The sequence below is a fragment of the Hydractinia symbiolongicarpus genome, chromosome 12, assembly GCF_029227915.1.
Source record: "Hydractinia symbiolongicarpus strain clone_291-10 chromosome 12, HSymV2.1, whole genome shotgun sequence".
NCBI classification, from domain to species: Eukaryota; Metazoa; Cnidaria; class Hydrozoa; order Anthoathecata; family Hydractiniidae; genus Hydractinia; species Hydractinia symbiolongicarpus.
Genome location: NC_079886.1, coordinates 10,576,013 through 10,589,141, shown reverse-complemented (window position 1 = coordinate 10,589,141; position 13,129 = coordinate 10,576,013). Strand labels below are relative to the sequence as shown.

Sequence of the window (13,129 nt, the reverse complement as noted above, 5' to 3'; positions counted from 1 at the left end):
TAGAATGGTTTTTTTCTGCTTTTGAGTTTTGTGTTGTTTTTAATAGGGATACAAAAGGCTTTTATTTGCTAATTACTATGGAATTATTTTGCAGGTGCTTTTACATTGTAGGACTCCAATAAAAATAGTTATGCATTGATACATTCAACTGAAGACAATATGGCAGAGGATGATTTTTATAAAGTTTTGGGCTTAACAAAGGATGCATCTGAAGCTGAAATAAAAAAAGCGTAAGAATATAAAATTGTAATTGTAACAAAACTTTGCAATAAACGTGAAAATGAATAGTATGTGTCCCTGTACCTTATTGCTTGACTAGGTATTTTCAAACATTGTTAAGTTAAAATGCAGTGCATGAACACAGATATACTATTGCTTGTTCATAAACAGTGTGTTCATTCATTATATATTCCGTCTTTTTATTGATTATGGTGACTGTGTTCTCAGTTTACTTTTTTTAATATTCTATTTGAAGTGACTACTAATTTGATTTTGTTTAATAAACTATCACTTTTTAGTTGTTGGGCATGTTTTTCCATCTTTTTGTTTTTCATTAGCATTTATTTCTTGTCTACAATTTACACTTCAGGATGTCCTCCAAAAGTTTTGTTTACTATCCACAGGGCAGCAAAAAAATCAAAACCAGGAGTTCAAAATAACCTTTTGTCAGTTTTTAAAAAAAGCACTAAGGATTTTAGCTATATGCATGAAGTTGAACCATGGTCGTAATTAATAGCTGTAAAAACTGATTTTTTTTCTGCATTAAGCTGTCGTATTCTGTTCTATATAAAACTGTTACGACTGAGAAATTCTGACTTTTTGAGTGGTCTGTTTGTTACACAATGTTATTCAAAATGTTTGAGGATGTTGAGTACAATGACAGAGACCTTTAAACAGATTTGTAGCCCATTTATTAAAAAAACAAACTATTTCACCTGCAAAAATATCAACCTTATCATCACTGTGGCAGAATAAGATAAGCAAATAATGACTGAAGTATTGCAATCAGGACCAGGAAACCTTCAAAATTAAACAGTGCATATGCACAGTAGTTACATGACCTATATTAACTAATAAATTGAAAGTAAAATTAGTGGCATGATATAAACAGGTTCGTGACAGCAGTGAATTTATTGGAAAATCACTCAAAACACACAATTTATTTTTTTCTTTCTTGATTGTTCATTGCATCCTGATCAAATCTCTGAATTACATATTTGGCTATTTTAGATATCGAAAATTGGCATTAAAATGGCACCCAGATAAAAACAGTGAGAGAAAAGAGGAAGCAGAAGAGAAATTTAAGTTGATATCTGAAGCATATGAAGTGTTATCTGACAGTAAGTTTGATAGTCTTATATATATGACTACAATCTCAGCCAATAATTACTAAAGAAATTATTTCTTAGTTACCAAAATATAACAACCAATGAATACTTATCTTTCTAGAACGCTTTTATTTTTTATTTTTTTAGATGGGAAAAGAAAAATATATGACCAATATGGCAAAGCTGGTCTTAGTGGTATGTTGACTTAAACTAAATATTGACATGTTTATATTTTATTCAACTTTGGTTTTAAAGATGTGCATTTGTGTTAAAATTCAGTTTTCAATTTGTTTTTAATCATGATTTTTTTTTTGCATAAGATTGTCTGCTTATGAACTTATGACACTTAAGTATCTTTTATAAAGCAATCTTTTGGGAAAAATGCAATGATAGGGTAATGAGGCTTTAACTGCACTTTTATTTTAGGTGAAAGTCAAAGGGGCGCTTCATACGATTTTGGTTCACACTATACATTTCGCCATGCTGAAGATATATTTAGGTATGCACAAGTTTTTGTCTTGACTAGCTTGGCTGATTTTACATGTCTTATATTCATTATCATCCTTGTACATCTAGGGATTTCTTTGAACATGATCCATTTGGTGAAGACATTATGAGAGATTTCTTTGGTATGTTTCATTTATTTTCTATTTTCAAGTTATTTCTATTTCTTTTTTTGTATCTAATATGGTTTGCATAGCTTTTAAAAGTTTTTTTTATTGCTTACCATATTTAATAAGATATCAAGAATTTAGTATTGTATTATTTTTATGTATAGGTCCAAGCGCTTTTCATGCTAGAGGAACACGAAATGGAAGTGCAGCTTCAAAGAGAAGAGATCCATTTGCGCACTTTGGTTTTGGTGGAGGCTTAGGTGGTGGCTTTGGTGGTGGCTTTGGTGGTGGCTTTCATGATGATGCATTTTTCAACTCAAAGTATTTTACTGTTTTTTCATTTATTTCTAAGTTGAATAGACCTTTTCATAGTGCTTCCCTGCTGCAGATATTTCTTTTAATGTTCAAGCTAGCATACCAAAAAATCGCTCATGCTTAAGACTTTAGAAAGACACCCTTGGCAGCTTTATTTTGGTACAAGATTTTTGCAGTCAACCACTTTTTTTAGCATGTCTTCTTCATTTTCGAGTTCATCATTTGGAAGTGGGGGAGGTATGTTGTTATTGGTTCACTATTTGTTGTACAACCTGTGGAATTGTTTATTTCTGTCCTCCCAAATGAAGTTTCTAAATAAAGCATGCTATATATTTGGTAATTCCTAAAGTATGAAATTTTCTGAAGCCTAAAAAAATATACCTTTTTAACTATATATATATATATATATATATACAAATGCCACTAACCAAAGCATTATTTTGAAGGATTAATATGAGTGCAATTAGTTTCGTTAATAACTTTTAATGCCAAAATGCAATACCTCAATTCTTCTGCAACATTGTGTAACAGTGTTCAAGTGTTAAAACAAGTGTTTTAAGAGAGGGAAAAATTTGTTATATAATAATACACACACAATAATTTTTAGGATCTTTTAAGTCAACCTCCACGTCAACAAAAATTGTAAATGGTAAAAAAGTCACAACAAAGAAAGTTGTAGATAACGGCAAAGAAACTGTGGAAACATTCGAAAATGATGTATTGATCTCAAAAACAGTCGATGGTGTCCCACAGCTGACCAATGGAAATCGAGCAGAAAGGCGCCCACTGGAAGGGAGGGAAAAAAAGAGAAAAAAATAATTATACTTATATTAATCTGCACACAGTTGTTTTTGTTTTGTTTTTGTTTTGTTTTAACCCTTTGCAATGCCTGCATTGTTGTTTTTAATCGTATTGGATGTTTTCTGAAAGAGTACGGGAATAAAAGATGAGTGTTATAAAAAGAACTGTTCTTTACACAGCGGTAAGAATATTGTGCAATTGGATGTATCAATTTGTTGTGTTAAAAAAATAAACATATAAAGTCAGATTCAAATTAAAGCAACATATCAATGCAAAGTCCAAATATTGCTCCTAAATTAAGGAGAATTAAGGGAAAGAGTAAAATCTTTTTTTAATTTGCACTGATGATCTTCAATCAACAACAAAAAAATTTCAACCACATCGACACATAATGTAATTTTACATGTACAACCTTCTTCATAAAGTTGTTGTTGCACCTTCTTGTAATTGTGACCGGTCTCTTTGTCTTATTGGTATAGATTTGATCTTGGATCGTTTTGAAAGAAAAATTTTATTTATAAAAACTGTTATCTGTATGTTTGAGGTAGTGTATGATAGTTTATAATGAAAACTGTATGAAAAATCTATGTTGGATATATAGCAGTTTTTGAAATGTATGCAATATGTGGATCTTGTATTCAGCAATCCATATAATATTTGGGAAATTTCCATCCTATCTTGAGATGTATGTCGATGAAAATATATTTTTAACTGTAAAATTGCTCCTTGTTTTAGGGTTTGTTAATTTTCATATCCTCTGGAGGATATACACCATAGTATATTTTGTCTCATTTCTTCCTGATTCACATGAGTAAAATGTACTTACTTTTGTAAAGTATGCATACTAAACTTTAGTTTTTGTGAACTTTGATGTGATAACAAAGTAAAAAAGCTATGTTTGAAACAGTTGTTTTTTTTTAATGGAGCTAAATTAGTTTAGCTCATGTTAATTGCAGTTCCCAGTAGGTTGCTAGCTGGTGGTGTAAGCTAAAATATGTATAAATGTTTTGTCTACCCACATTGGGTTTTGTCTGAATTAGCCAGGCTACTAAGCCTTGTCTCTCTTACTAGTCTGTAGTATATAAATTCAAGATTTCAAATCAAATTGGCCTCTGATATAGGCTTACAAGATTGTACAGCAATTAATTTACAGTTCATGGCTACAGCCTTTTTGTTTGATTTCTACGTAGGTTAATAATTGTGTCATGATGCAAACACTAACGAGGCATGATTATAAGCAGCTTACTTACTTGGAGAAAATTAAAACATTTTGTACACGTGAAAAAATTGGATCTGTTCACAAAAATAATTTAATAGGGTTTCATAAGTTTCTAAAGAGCATTGTTTTTCTCTCAAAGTGCTTCAACTGTCAACAAATAGTCAGAATGTTTGACCATGTGCGATCACCTGGAAACCACAGGAGTAAACTTTTGTGGTGATTTTCAGGCACTTTTTGTGTTGCAGGTTAGAATAAATGTTGGAAATTTTTGGTGGTGCTTTGACATGGTAGAATGTCACAACAAGTTTTACGCAAAGTTTGCTTGGTAGGCTCTGGCAATTGGTAAGTACTTTACTACTCTTTTTGTTACACTTACCTGTTACTTACAAATATGAAAATATTTAGACATTACCAAGTAAATCAAATGACTACGAAAGTTAAGTAATGTTTCAGCTTTAATTTGTATAAAATTCGTAAAGAAAATCAAGATCGAAATTTCATCTTATTGGAAGTTTCTTGTAGCAACCGGCTAAGAAGTCTTTCTGAAATTTCTGAGTTCTGAAAATCTAAAGTTGTCTTGATTTGCTGATTTATTTTGATTTATTTGCAAATTTCCATGTTGATATCGCTGTTTTTGTTGTTGTTTGTGTTGTTGTTGATTTTGTTGTTATTGTTGTTGTTTATTTTAATTTTACTGTTGTCGTTGTTGTTGCTATTTCTACTATAGTTTTTTTTTTTTTTGCTTCTGTTCTTGTTTCTGCTTGTGTTTCTGATATGCTTCCTCAACCTGAGCTGTTTTTCCCAGGGGGTCTGCTATAGCAAAGATCATTGGCAACAATGTAGTGAGATTTCCAAATTTCGAGAGAACAGTCAACATGTATGTGTATGAGGAGATTGTGAATGGAAATAAGTTGTCAGAAATTATTAACACTCAACATGAGAACGTGAAGTACTTGCCTGGAGTGAAACTTCCTGAGAATGTGGTGAGTTTCTCTATATTCTGTTGAATATCGCCGTTTTCAGCGGACTCGCGTATATTGCATATCAAACACAGTAGCTGAGACTAATTTGTTTTTTTCAGTATGCTGTGCCAAGCTTGATTGATGCTTGCAAGGATGCAAATGTTTTAATATTTTGCATTCCGCATCAGGTTAGACATATTTTCAGAAATTATAATTCATTTTTGTTTTGTTAATCATGTCGAAGATGTATTAGTTTGTTCTGCCTACATCTGTTAGTTCTAGTTTGTTTTGCAATAATTTAATACTTTTAGTTTGTTGTGCCAATTTGTAAACAAATGAAAGGCAACTTACAACCTGATGCTGTTGGAATATCACTAATCAAGGTGTGATTATACATTTATTTTAACAAAAATCTACCTGGTATTATGGGTGCTTTGATACTTCTTACCCAGAAGTACATTGTATTATACTGGAATTGGTCTGTCCGGTTGTTAAAAACTGTTTTTTTATATCTTCTGGTATTACCAATGTGACTAGACAAGCTTCACTGGATGCTGTTTCTTCTCATATTGGTTATGTCAGACATTAAATGAATCAGGTTGACCTATGAATGGTGATACCATTTTTAAATCCATTAAATAACTCAACGTTGTGTGGTCCTGTAGAGGCTCATTTGCCTTGCTTAATATTTTGAAATCTTTCACAATGATGAGTTTTTTTGGAACTGTAAAAGCAAGGGTAAATACCACCATTTATATCTTGTTAAGGAGTCTTTACTTTTTGTTTCACAGGGATTAAGTCATGTTTCTGTTAGCATGGAACGAATGTCTGATGTTATTGCACGCGCCCTTAACATAAACTGCAGTGCATTAATGGGAGCGAATCTAGCACACGAAGTGGCTGATGAACAGTTCTGTGAAACCACCATTGGTAAGTCTTATGTTTTATCGTTTCTAGCGAGATTGTAGCATGTTTACCAATAGTAAAAAAAATGGTTCTGATCTTTTCATGTTTGAGAAGTTTATGAAAAGAAGATTGTTTTGTATGGCTTATTTTGTGTTTTTCCTTTTTTCTTTCTCTTCTATTTTGAAACTTGTATAAATGCTTCTAAGAGTAACCGAATAGTCAGAAAAGTTGGTTAGCTAAAATCGCAGCCCTGCATCAATTTAAAGCATGCCTTTCATAAAGCCATCGGGTTCATTGCTATAGGAACAACGGTGCGAATATGAGATAAGCGAGCGATCGTGGGTTTAAAGTCCGATTCGATTCATCATAATTGCAGCACTTGAAAAGATAATGTGCAGGGTTACTTGTACCCCGGGTTCTTTTCTTTTTCCAGATTTTAACACTTCATACTTCTACTTAAATGGTAATAATGGCTGCCACAAGCTTTCGCAAGAACAAACAAATACAGCTTTTAATAGTATTACTTTTTTGTTCGTTGTATAGATTGTTGTACATTTTTTTTTTTTTTTTGCTCATTTGATTTTATACTTCATTGGAATAAGAGTCAGAGAATTATTGTAGGATCCTCGCCTAGAACTCATGGATAACACGTCTTGTTCTTTGAAAAAATCGAGAAAAATCCTTTCCGACTGTTGAAGGCCATGTTTACCTTCTTATTGGAGAAAATGGATAACAACATCATTTTTGGCTATACTTTAAAATAACAGTTTTATCTTTCCCCTGAATGTATAAATGTGTGTGCTAAGCCACAAAGTCAACAGAGATTTTTTCAGTGGGAAGGGCTGTCCATGGCTGAGCTGTAGCATAACCTTTTATCTTTCCGCAGAAGAAAACAGCTGACTACACGTGGATTTTTTAATTTTCGTTCGTTTATGAAGGAAATTTACAAAGAGGTGAATCCACGCGAAGCCATTAAGATGTTAAAAGTGTATTTTTAAATGCCAAATTGTAAATTTGTTCCGTGTTTTTATAAACCGCATAATTATAATTATTAAAATCTCAATGAAGTTATGAATTTTTTACTTCAAAAAAACTCTAATTTATATAATTTTTGTTTGGCATAATCCTACGAATACCGATATGTAGTACAACCAATGATGTATGAACTAGTAATGGAAACCGCTACATATTACGTAACCTGTGAAATAACCACATTAAATCTATTTTTCATCAACCTTTGACGCGATGCTTTTGATAAGTTTATTTGTGCCGAAACTGTATTCATTACCGTCAACCATTGTAGCTTCGTCACTCACGTTAATCTCAGTGTCCTTGTCGGGCAAGATGACCATTGTATCAAGACGGATCCTTTTTGTTAATTTTTTCCTACCAGATGCGTCATGATCGCTTGATTGAGCCATTTTGTTGTCGTTGTTATTATTGTCTTCGATGTCATTTTCACATAATATTTCGTCGCTGCTTGAATCTAGAATTTCTGCAATAATGTTTTTCTTTTTTTTTGCGCTGTTTTTAATTTTATCTTTCCCTGACTCTTGTCTATCTGGCTTTTGACGCAGCCTCACAGGAAAAGATCTAGGCGTCCGTTGGTAACTAACAATATGCACATTTTGTCCAACACTTCTGACGCTGTACTCCGTTGGAGTGTGGACATTTTTAACAGCGAGATGTTTGTCTTCGTTGATTAATTCTGTTACTCTTAACTTGCTTCCTTCTTGTCCTGTGCAAACTTTAACAGGGCGGGTTCTGTTACGTATCATGTTTGCAACTGAAACGTCAGCCGTTACAAGTTGAGAAGAGACGATGCCATTGCAGTGCAAGACACTTTATTTCCTCGTAGATGCTTGGTTGACACAGCTCTGGATGAGGCGAAGCTGTGGCAAGATCGAAGAGTGTGTTTATTGTGTATCAGTTCGAAAATTAATCAGCACCCGTTTATTTTTCAATACACTTAGTAAAATGAACATTGCAAGACTTTCTTTTTTTTGAAAAGTACCATACCACAATGGTAATAATACCACAAAGAACACCACGTAAATCATTGTTTGCAATGTGAAAGCATGTTTAGGAATTAAACATGTGTATCTAATAAGTAATGATAGATCTGTCTAAGTAGCATATCATCCTAGGTATAATGATGCATTCAAGGCTGTACGTAACATTTTATTTTAGGTTGTACCGATCCATCTCTGTGGCAGATGTGGAAAGATTTGTTTCATTGTGAATACTTTAAAGTGAATTGTGTACGAGATATACTTTCAGTGGAATTATGCGGCGCTCTCAAAGTAAGAGATTGTAATTTGTTCTCCTACGCGGCTTGTAATTTGTTCTCCTTCGCGGCTTGTAGGGCTATTTTATTCATTTATTGATTGGAGAGTTTCGTACAAATAAGCTCTGCGGTGTAAAGTAACAAAATTACTGTCATGGTTGACGCTCTCTTTCACTTTGTTTTCTTATGTTATTTTTTCATTAATGTCTATTTTTAGAATGCTATTGCTGTCGGTGCCGGTATTATAGATGCATTAGAGTAAGTTTCAAAAGCTTAACTTCATTCATTTTTAAACCTTGTTTATTATTTATTCGTTTAAATGCGTAAATAAAATTTTTTGTAATAGTTACGGCGATAATACGAAGGCCGCAATAATTCGTCTCGGATTAATCGAAATGAAAGAATTTGCGGAGCTCTTTAATGATGAAGTAAACGATGATACGTTTTTCGAATCGTGTGGATTGGCTGATTTGATTACCACGTGTTACGGTGGGCGTAACAGAAAAGTTGCAGAAGCGCATGTTAGGACGGGCAAGGTGGATATGTTTGTATAACGTTTCTTGGTCAAAAAATACCGAAAACTAGGAGTCAAATGAAAACATTAAGTGTACCAAATGTTTGGATTTACACGAGAAATGATATTTTTGTGTATAATAAAGGATAAAAAAGCTGATAATCATGTGTTTTGGTTTTTTCATTTTCAGGATAAAATAAAAAATATTCCCATGTGACCTTATGACATCATTATTAATGATTTTTTTTTTTGATTTAACTATCTTACAGAGCTGAAGAACACAAAATGAAACTTTCTTGCAGTGTGGACGTATATTAGTTATTATATATTGAGATGAGCATAGTTTGGCAATTTAAAAATGGTCTTGTCTTCAATAACAGGTGGAAATATAAAATATTTGTCAAATATTTAAACTTGAATATCTTAAGAACTAAAAAAAATATTTTAAGAAATTCCAAGGACCGATAAGTAACTTTTTACGCTTAACGTGATGTGGAAATATTATTTTTGTGTTAGGTTCACTTTATGTTATTTCAACTTGATTGTATTATAAAATCTGCAATGAATCTCCCTCAATATATTCCTGATTTAATTAGAGAAAATGATAATATGTTTTAAATTTAGTCTTTTGAAGAACTAGAAAAAGAAATGCTGAATGGACAGAAGCTACAAGGCCCGCATACAGCTCTGCAAGTTTATAAAATTTTGCAGGAGAAAGGTGTGGAGCAAAGGTATTATTGATGTTATTATTGAAAGTGTTTACCCAGGATATCCTCTTCAGTTCCTATTAGTACTGTTATCAACAAGGGTCCTGCGAAGGGGTTCTAGTGCATTTAAAGATCCTATTTAAATTAGGAAAGTCGTGCAAGCAAATAGAGCAGATATTTTAAGTTTTTTCTAACTTGCGGGAAAAGTCAGTGGTGATTTTACTTTTCGCTATAGGGTAAAAAAAACATACGTATCGCGGAGATAGGTCGGTTTGTTCTTAGAAATTTGAATTTTTATTTCTGTACGAAACGTATTATTTCTTGCGATTGTTATCTTTGAGCTGATGCAACATCGTGTAACAAATGTGCTGACTATGCAAAAAAAGGGAAATATCCTATAACTCAGTCATCTTATTTCCATTTTAGATTCCCTTTGTTTACATCCATATATCGTATTTGTTACGAAGGGGAATCACCTGAGCATCTTGTCAAGACATTGAGAGATCATTTCTAGGAAATTCTTTGTAAATATATTTTTGTAAATAATAATAAAACCATATTTTAAGCGGTATGTTTTAATTTATTAGTTTCAAATAATTTTTAAGTCAGGAAAATGACCCGCAATTGTAGCCATGTTTTTAATGTATTTTTTTACTTCTTAAGCAGCTGACTCAGTATTAGGTAGGTCTTATTGGTACTTCACTTCACGACCCTAAATGTTGAGTAGCCAGCAAAATAAATGTAAGCAAATGTGTTACGAAGTTAATTAAAGCTATGTATTTGAACTACGCTTGTTCAAAGTACATGTTATTTCGTGTCAAAAGATTTATTTACAGTGGTCTTGACTTTCATTGAACATTTTTTTTTTTTTTTGATTTGTTGTTTTTTGATGTTGTTTTCGTTGTTTTTATTGTTGTTGTTTTTCCCTTGTGTTTCTTTAAATGCTGTCTACAGTGCGTTAAAATATTTTTAAATGCTGCTTTCCATTTTCTTGTTTGTAATAATTTCTAGTGCTTGTTTGTTTGTTTATTTGTTTGTGATTGGCTGAGCACAGGTGTGTAAGAGGATGACAGTGGTGTACCACCGCTACAATTAAAAAGAAAAGAATTTTAGTGAAACCTCTACAATGTTACAAATGCATAGATATAACTAAACAAAATTATGTTTTTTTAAAAAAATTAATTTTTCTGAGAAATTAGAACCTCGCTCTGCAACTGGGATATGAGGAAGTATAAATTAAAAAGAGGGAATAATGTACAGGTGGAAATTCCCTCATTTCAATGAAGTGTATATAAAGGGCTTGTTGCATGTAGAGCCAATTGTGAGATTATCTGGCCGACAGTTGATATTAGGTGAGTTGATATAATTTTAAAAAGTTTATAGAAAGAATAAATAATTTATAAAGGGTGGCTTTAACTACTTTAATATATTGCAAACAATAGCATCTACTTGTACAAGAATTAAATCAGCATGATTTGAAGAAACCATTGATAGGCTCCTAATAAATCAATTTCCATAATAGAACACTTCTTGTTTTTTGCAAATTTGTAACTTATCTAAGTTTTGGAACAAAACCTGCTCTTTTTTAGCAGAATTGATTTCGCGAATTAAGCAACAAAAAATTTGCGAGAATTTATTTTCACGAATCAAGCAAAAAACCTTTTTTCGTGGGGATTTAATTTCACGAGTGAAATGTTTATTCTAAAATTTCTTTCTGCAGAAATTTGTAAATTTAAAGTAATTCATCAAATAATAACATTTTGCTTTTGTGTTTTTATAGAATTAACATCGAAACGATAATTAAAATGTCTCCCATACCGCTGTTGTTTGAGAGTGTGCAACCAAGTGCACCTCCGTTACTGCTGGATTATGTCTCATGTAGGACCACTTGTGACACATGTCAAGATGAAGTTGACGCACCATGGTTATCTCCTTCGTATCCTTCAACTGAATTACCCCCGCAACATCGTCAAGTACTTCCATTTGTGGGCCCTTCATGTGCACCGAGTTGTCACTCAAATGAAACACTGTCCTTACTATCGCACCAAGCACAGCCGTGTACAGAATCACAAGGAAGAGTAAATGGCCGGCCCTATTTCATAAGAGAGGTTCCTGTTTCAAGAAATATTAAGCGAAGTCGCTCAAGAAAAATTATCCAAATGTTACGCTTGATTAAATGCGGAAAAATGTCAACTGGAACGACTTGTATTGTTGCATGTGCTATCGTGTTGATGGTGATTATTCTTTAATGTTCAATGGATAGTGGAGTTTCCACTTGTGTATAAATCTTATGTATGTATTGTAAGATAAGTATTGACATTATGATATTATGTCTGAATTATTGTTTAAATTAAGAAGAGTTCTATTCTTTAAATTGACTTTAATAATCTTGTAAGCGCATCCGCGTTATTTTATTTATGTTGTATTATTCTGTATTATCTTATATTTATTTGGATTATTATATTCAAGTTCATTAGTATATATTTAATGAAAAATAAATGTCTTTTTTTCAATTATGGAGGTTTAAACTTTCGTCTGATCATGGAAGTGTCGGATCTACTGGAAAAAAGAATACCGCAAACTTCGAAAACGAGCCTTGGGTTTATACAAATTTATAATCTTTCTTTTGTGGGTTCAAACACGGGCAATTGGTTAAAAAAAAAATGCTGGATTTATACATAGGTGGACGTATACAGGAAAACAATAGCATCCAATCAGGGAATATAATATGTTACACAGAACAAAAAAAAAACTTTCCCATTTATTGACTGTAAAATCATCTTTTACATGAAAAAATTAGCAAATAATTGGCTGACGCTAGAGTGGGCTTATATTTAAATGTATACGTCGCTGCTTCGTAAGTTGCACTTATATGGGGTGAGGTGCTGTAAAATGTGAAACTGAGACTGTTTCTTCCTCAATGTACTATTGGGTATTTTACTGGTGCAAATGTTCAAACCGTTTGGCTTCATTTAATTGACTTGATGTAATTAGTTTTATCCATTTTTCCCTGATTGAGGGAAAATTAATGCGCCTACAAATTTCAGTGTTACAAATAATGAAAAAAGAACATTACAACCTACGTACTACTAATTGCTTGGCATTAAATTTTTGGCCAACAAAATATTTGTCACTTATCCATTTCTAAAAATCCTTATTTCGGTTATTTTTTCGTTTTTCAGTAACTTTTCTACGTAAATGGATAAAGTTGTCAAATATTTTGTCGGCAAAAAATTTTTTTGGTGCAAAAACACTTTAAACAACTTTACGCTGTAACTTTTCAGTATAGACGAAAACTCGATGAAAAGTGTCGAGAATTTTAGTTCAGTGACCAACATCTACAATACTAAAATTTTCAACAAACTCTTTTTTTTTACCAACCAACTATCTTCAACCAACTTATTTTTTCTCAACTAAGTTTTGTCGCCGATTGTTGCTGTACATTAAGAACAAAAACTCCCTAAAGGATATAAAAG

The 13,129-nt window shown here is 32.3% G+C and overlaps 2 protein-coding genes across 2 annotated transcripts; both read left to right on the top strand.

Annotated features, from left to right (window-relative positions):
- The first annotated feature begins 73 nt into the window (after nucleotides 1-73).
- LOC130622560 (dnaJ homolog subfamily B member 6-like) lies at nucleotides 74-3,777 on the top strand. Its single transcript, XM_057438029.1, has 8 exons — nucleotides 74-230; nucleotides 1,231-1,340; nucleotides 1,476-1,523; nucleotides 1,755-1,827; nucleotides 1,905-1,957; nucleotides 2,107-2,263; nucleotides 2,451-2,494; nucleotides 2,865-3,777. Exons 1-8 carry the CDS (start codon nucleotides 160-162, stop codon nucleotides 3,074-3,076), a joined length of 768 nt encoding a protein of 255 aa, XP_057294012.1. The 5' UTR covers nucleotides 74-159; the 3' UTR covers nucleotides 3,077-3,777.
- Nucleotides 3,778-4,459: 682 nt separating this feature from the next.
- On the top strand, nucleotides 4,460-12,166 carry LOC130622559 (glycerol-3-phosphate dehydrogenase [NAD(+)], cytoplasmic-like). The gene is made up of 11 exons (XM_057438028.1): nucleotides 4,460-4,619; nucleotides 5,083-5,260; nucleotides 5,359-5,427; nucleotides 5,551-5,622; nucleotides 6,031-6,169; nucleotides 8,336-8,448; nucleotides 8,650-8,690; nucleotides 8,779-8,968; nucleotides 9,571-9,677; nucleotides 10,080-11,005; nucleotides 11,434-12,166. The coding sequence occupies exons 1-10, from the start codon at nucleotides 4,570-4,572 to the stop codon at nucleotides 10,165-10,167; spliced, it is 1,047 nt and encodes a 348-aa protein (XP_057294011.1). The 5' UTR covers nucleotides 4,460-4,569; the 3' UTR covers nucleotides 10,168-11,005; nucleotides 11,434-12,166.
- The last annotated feature ends 963 nt before the right edge of the window (nucleotides 12,167-13,129 follow it).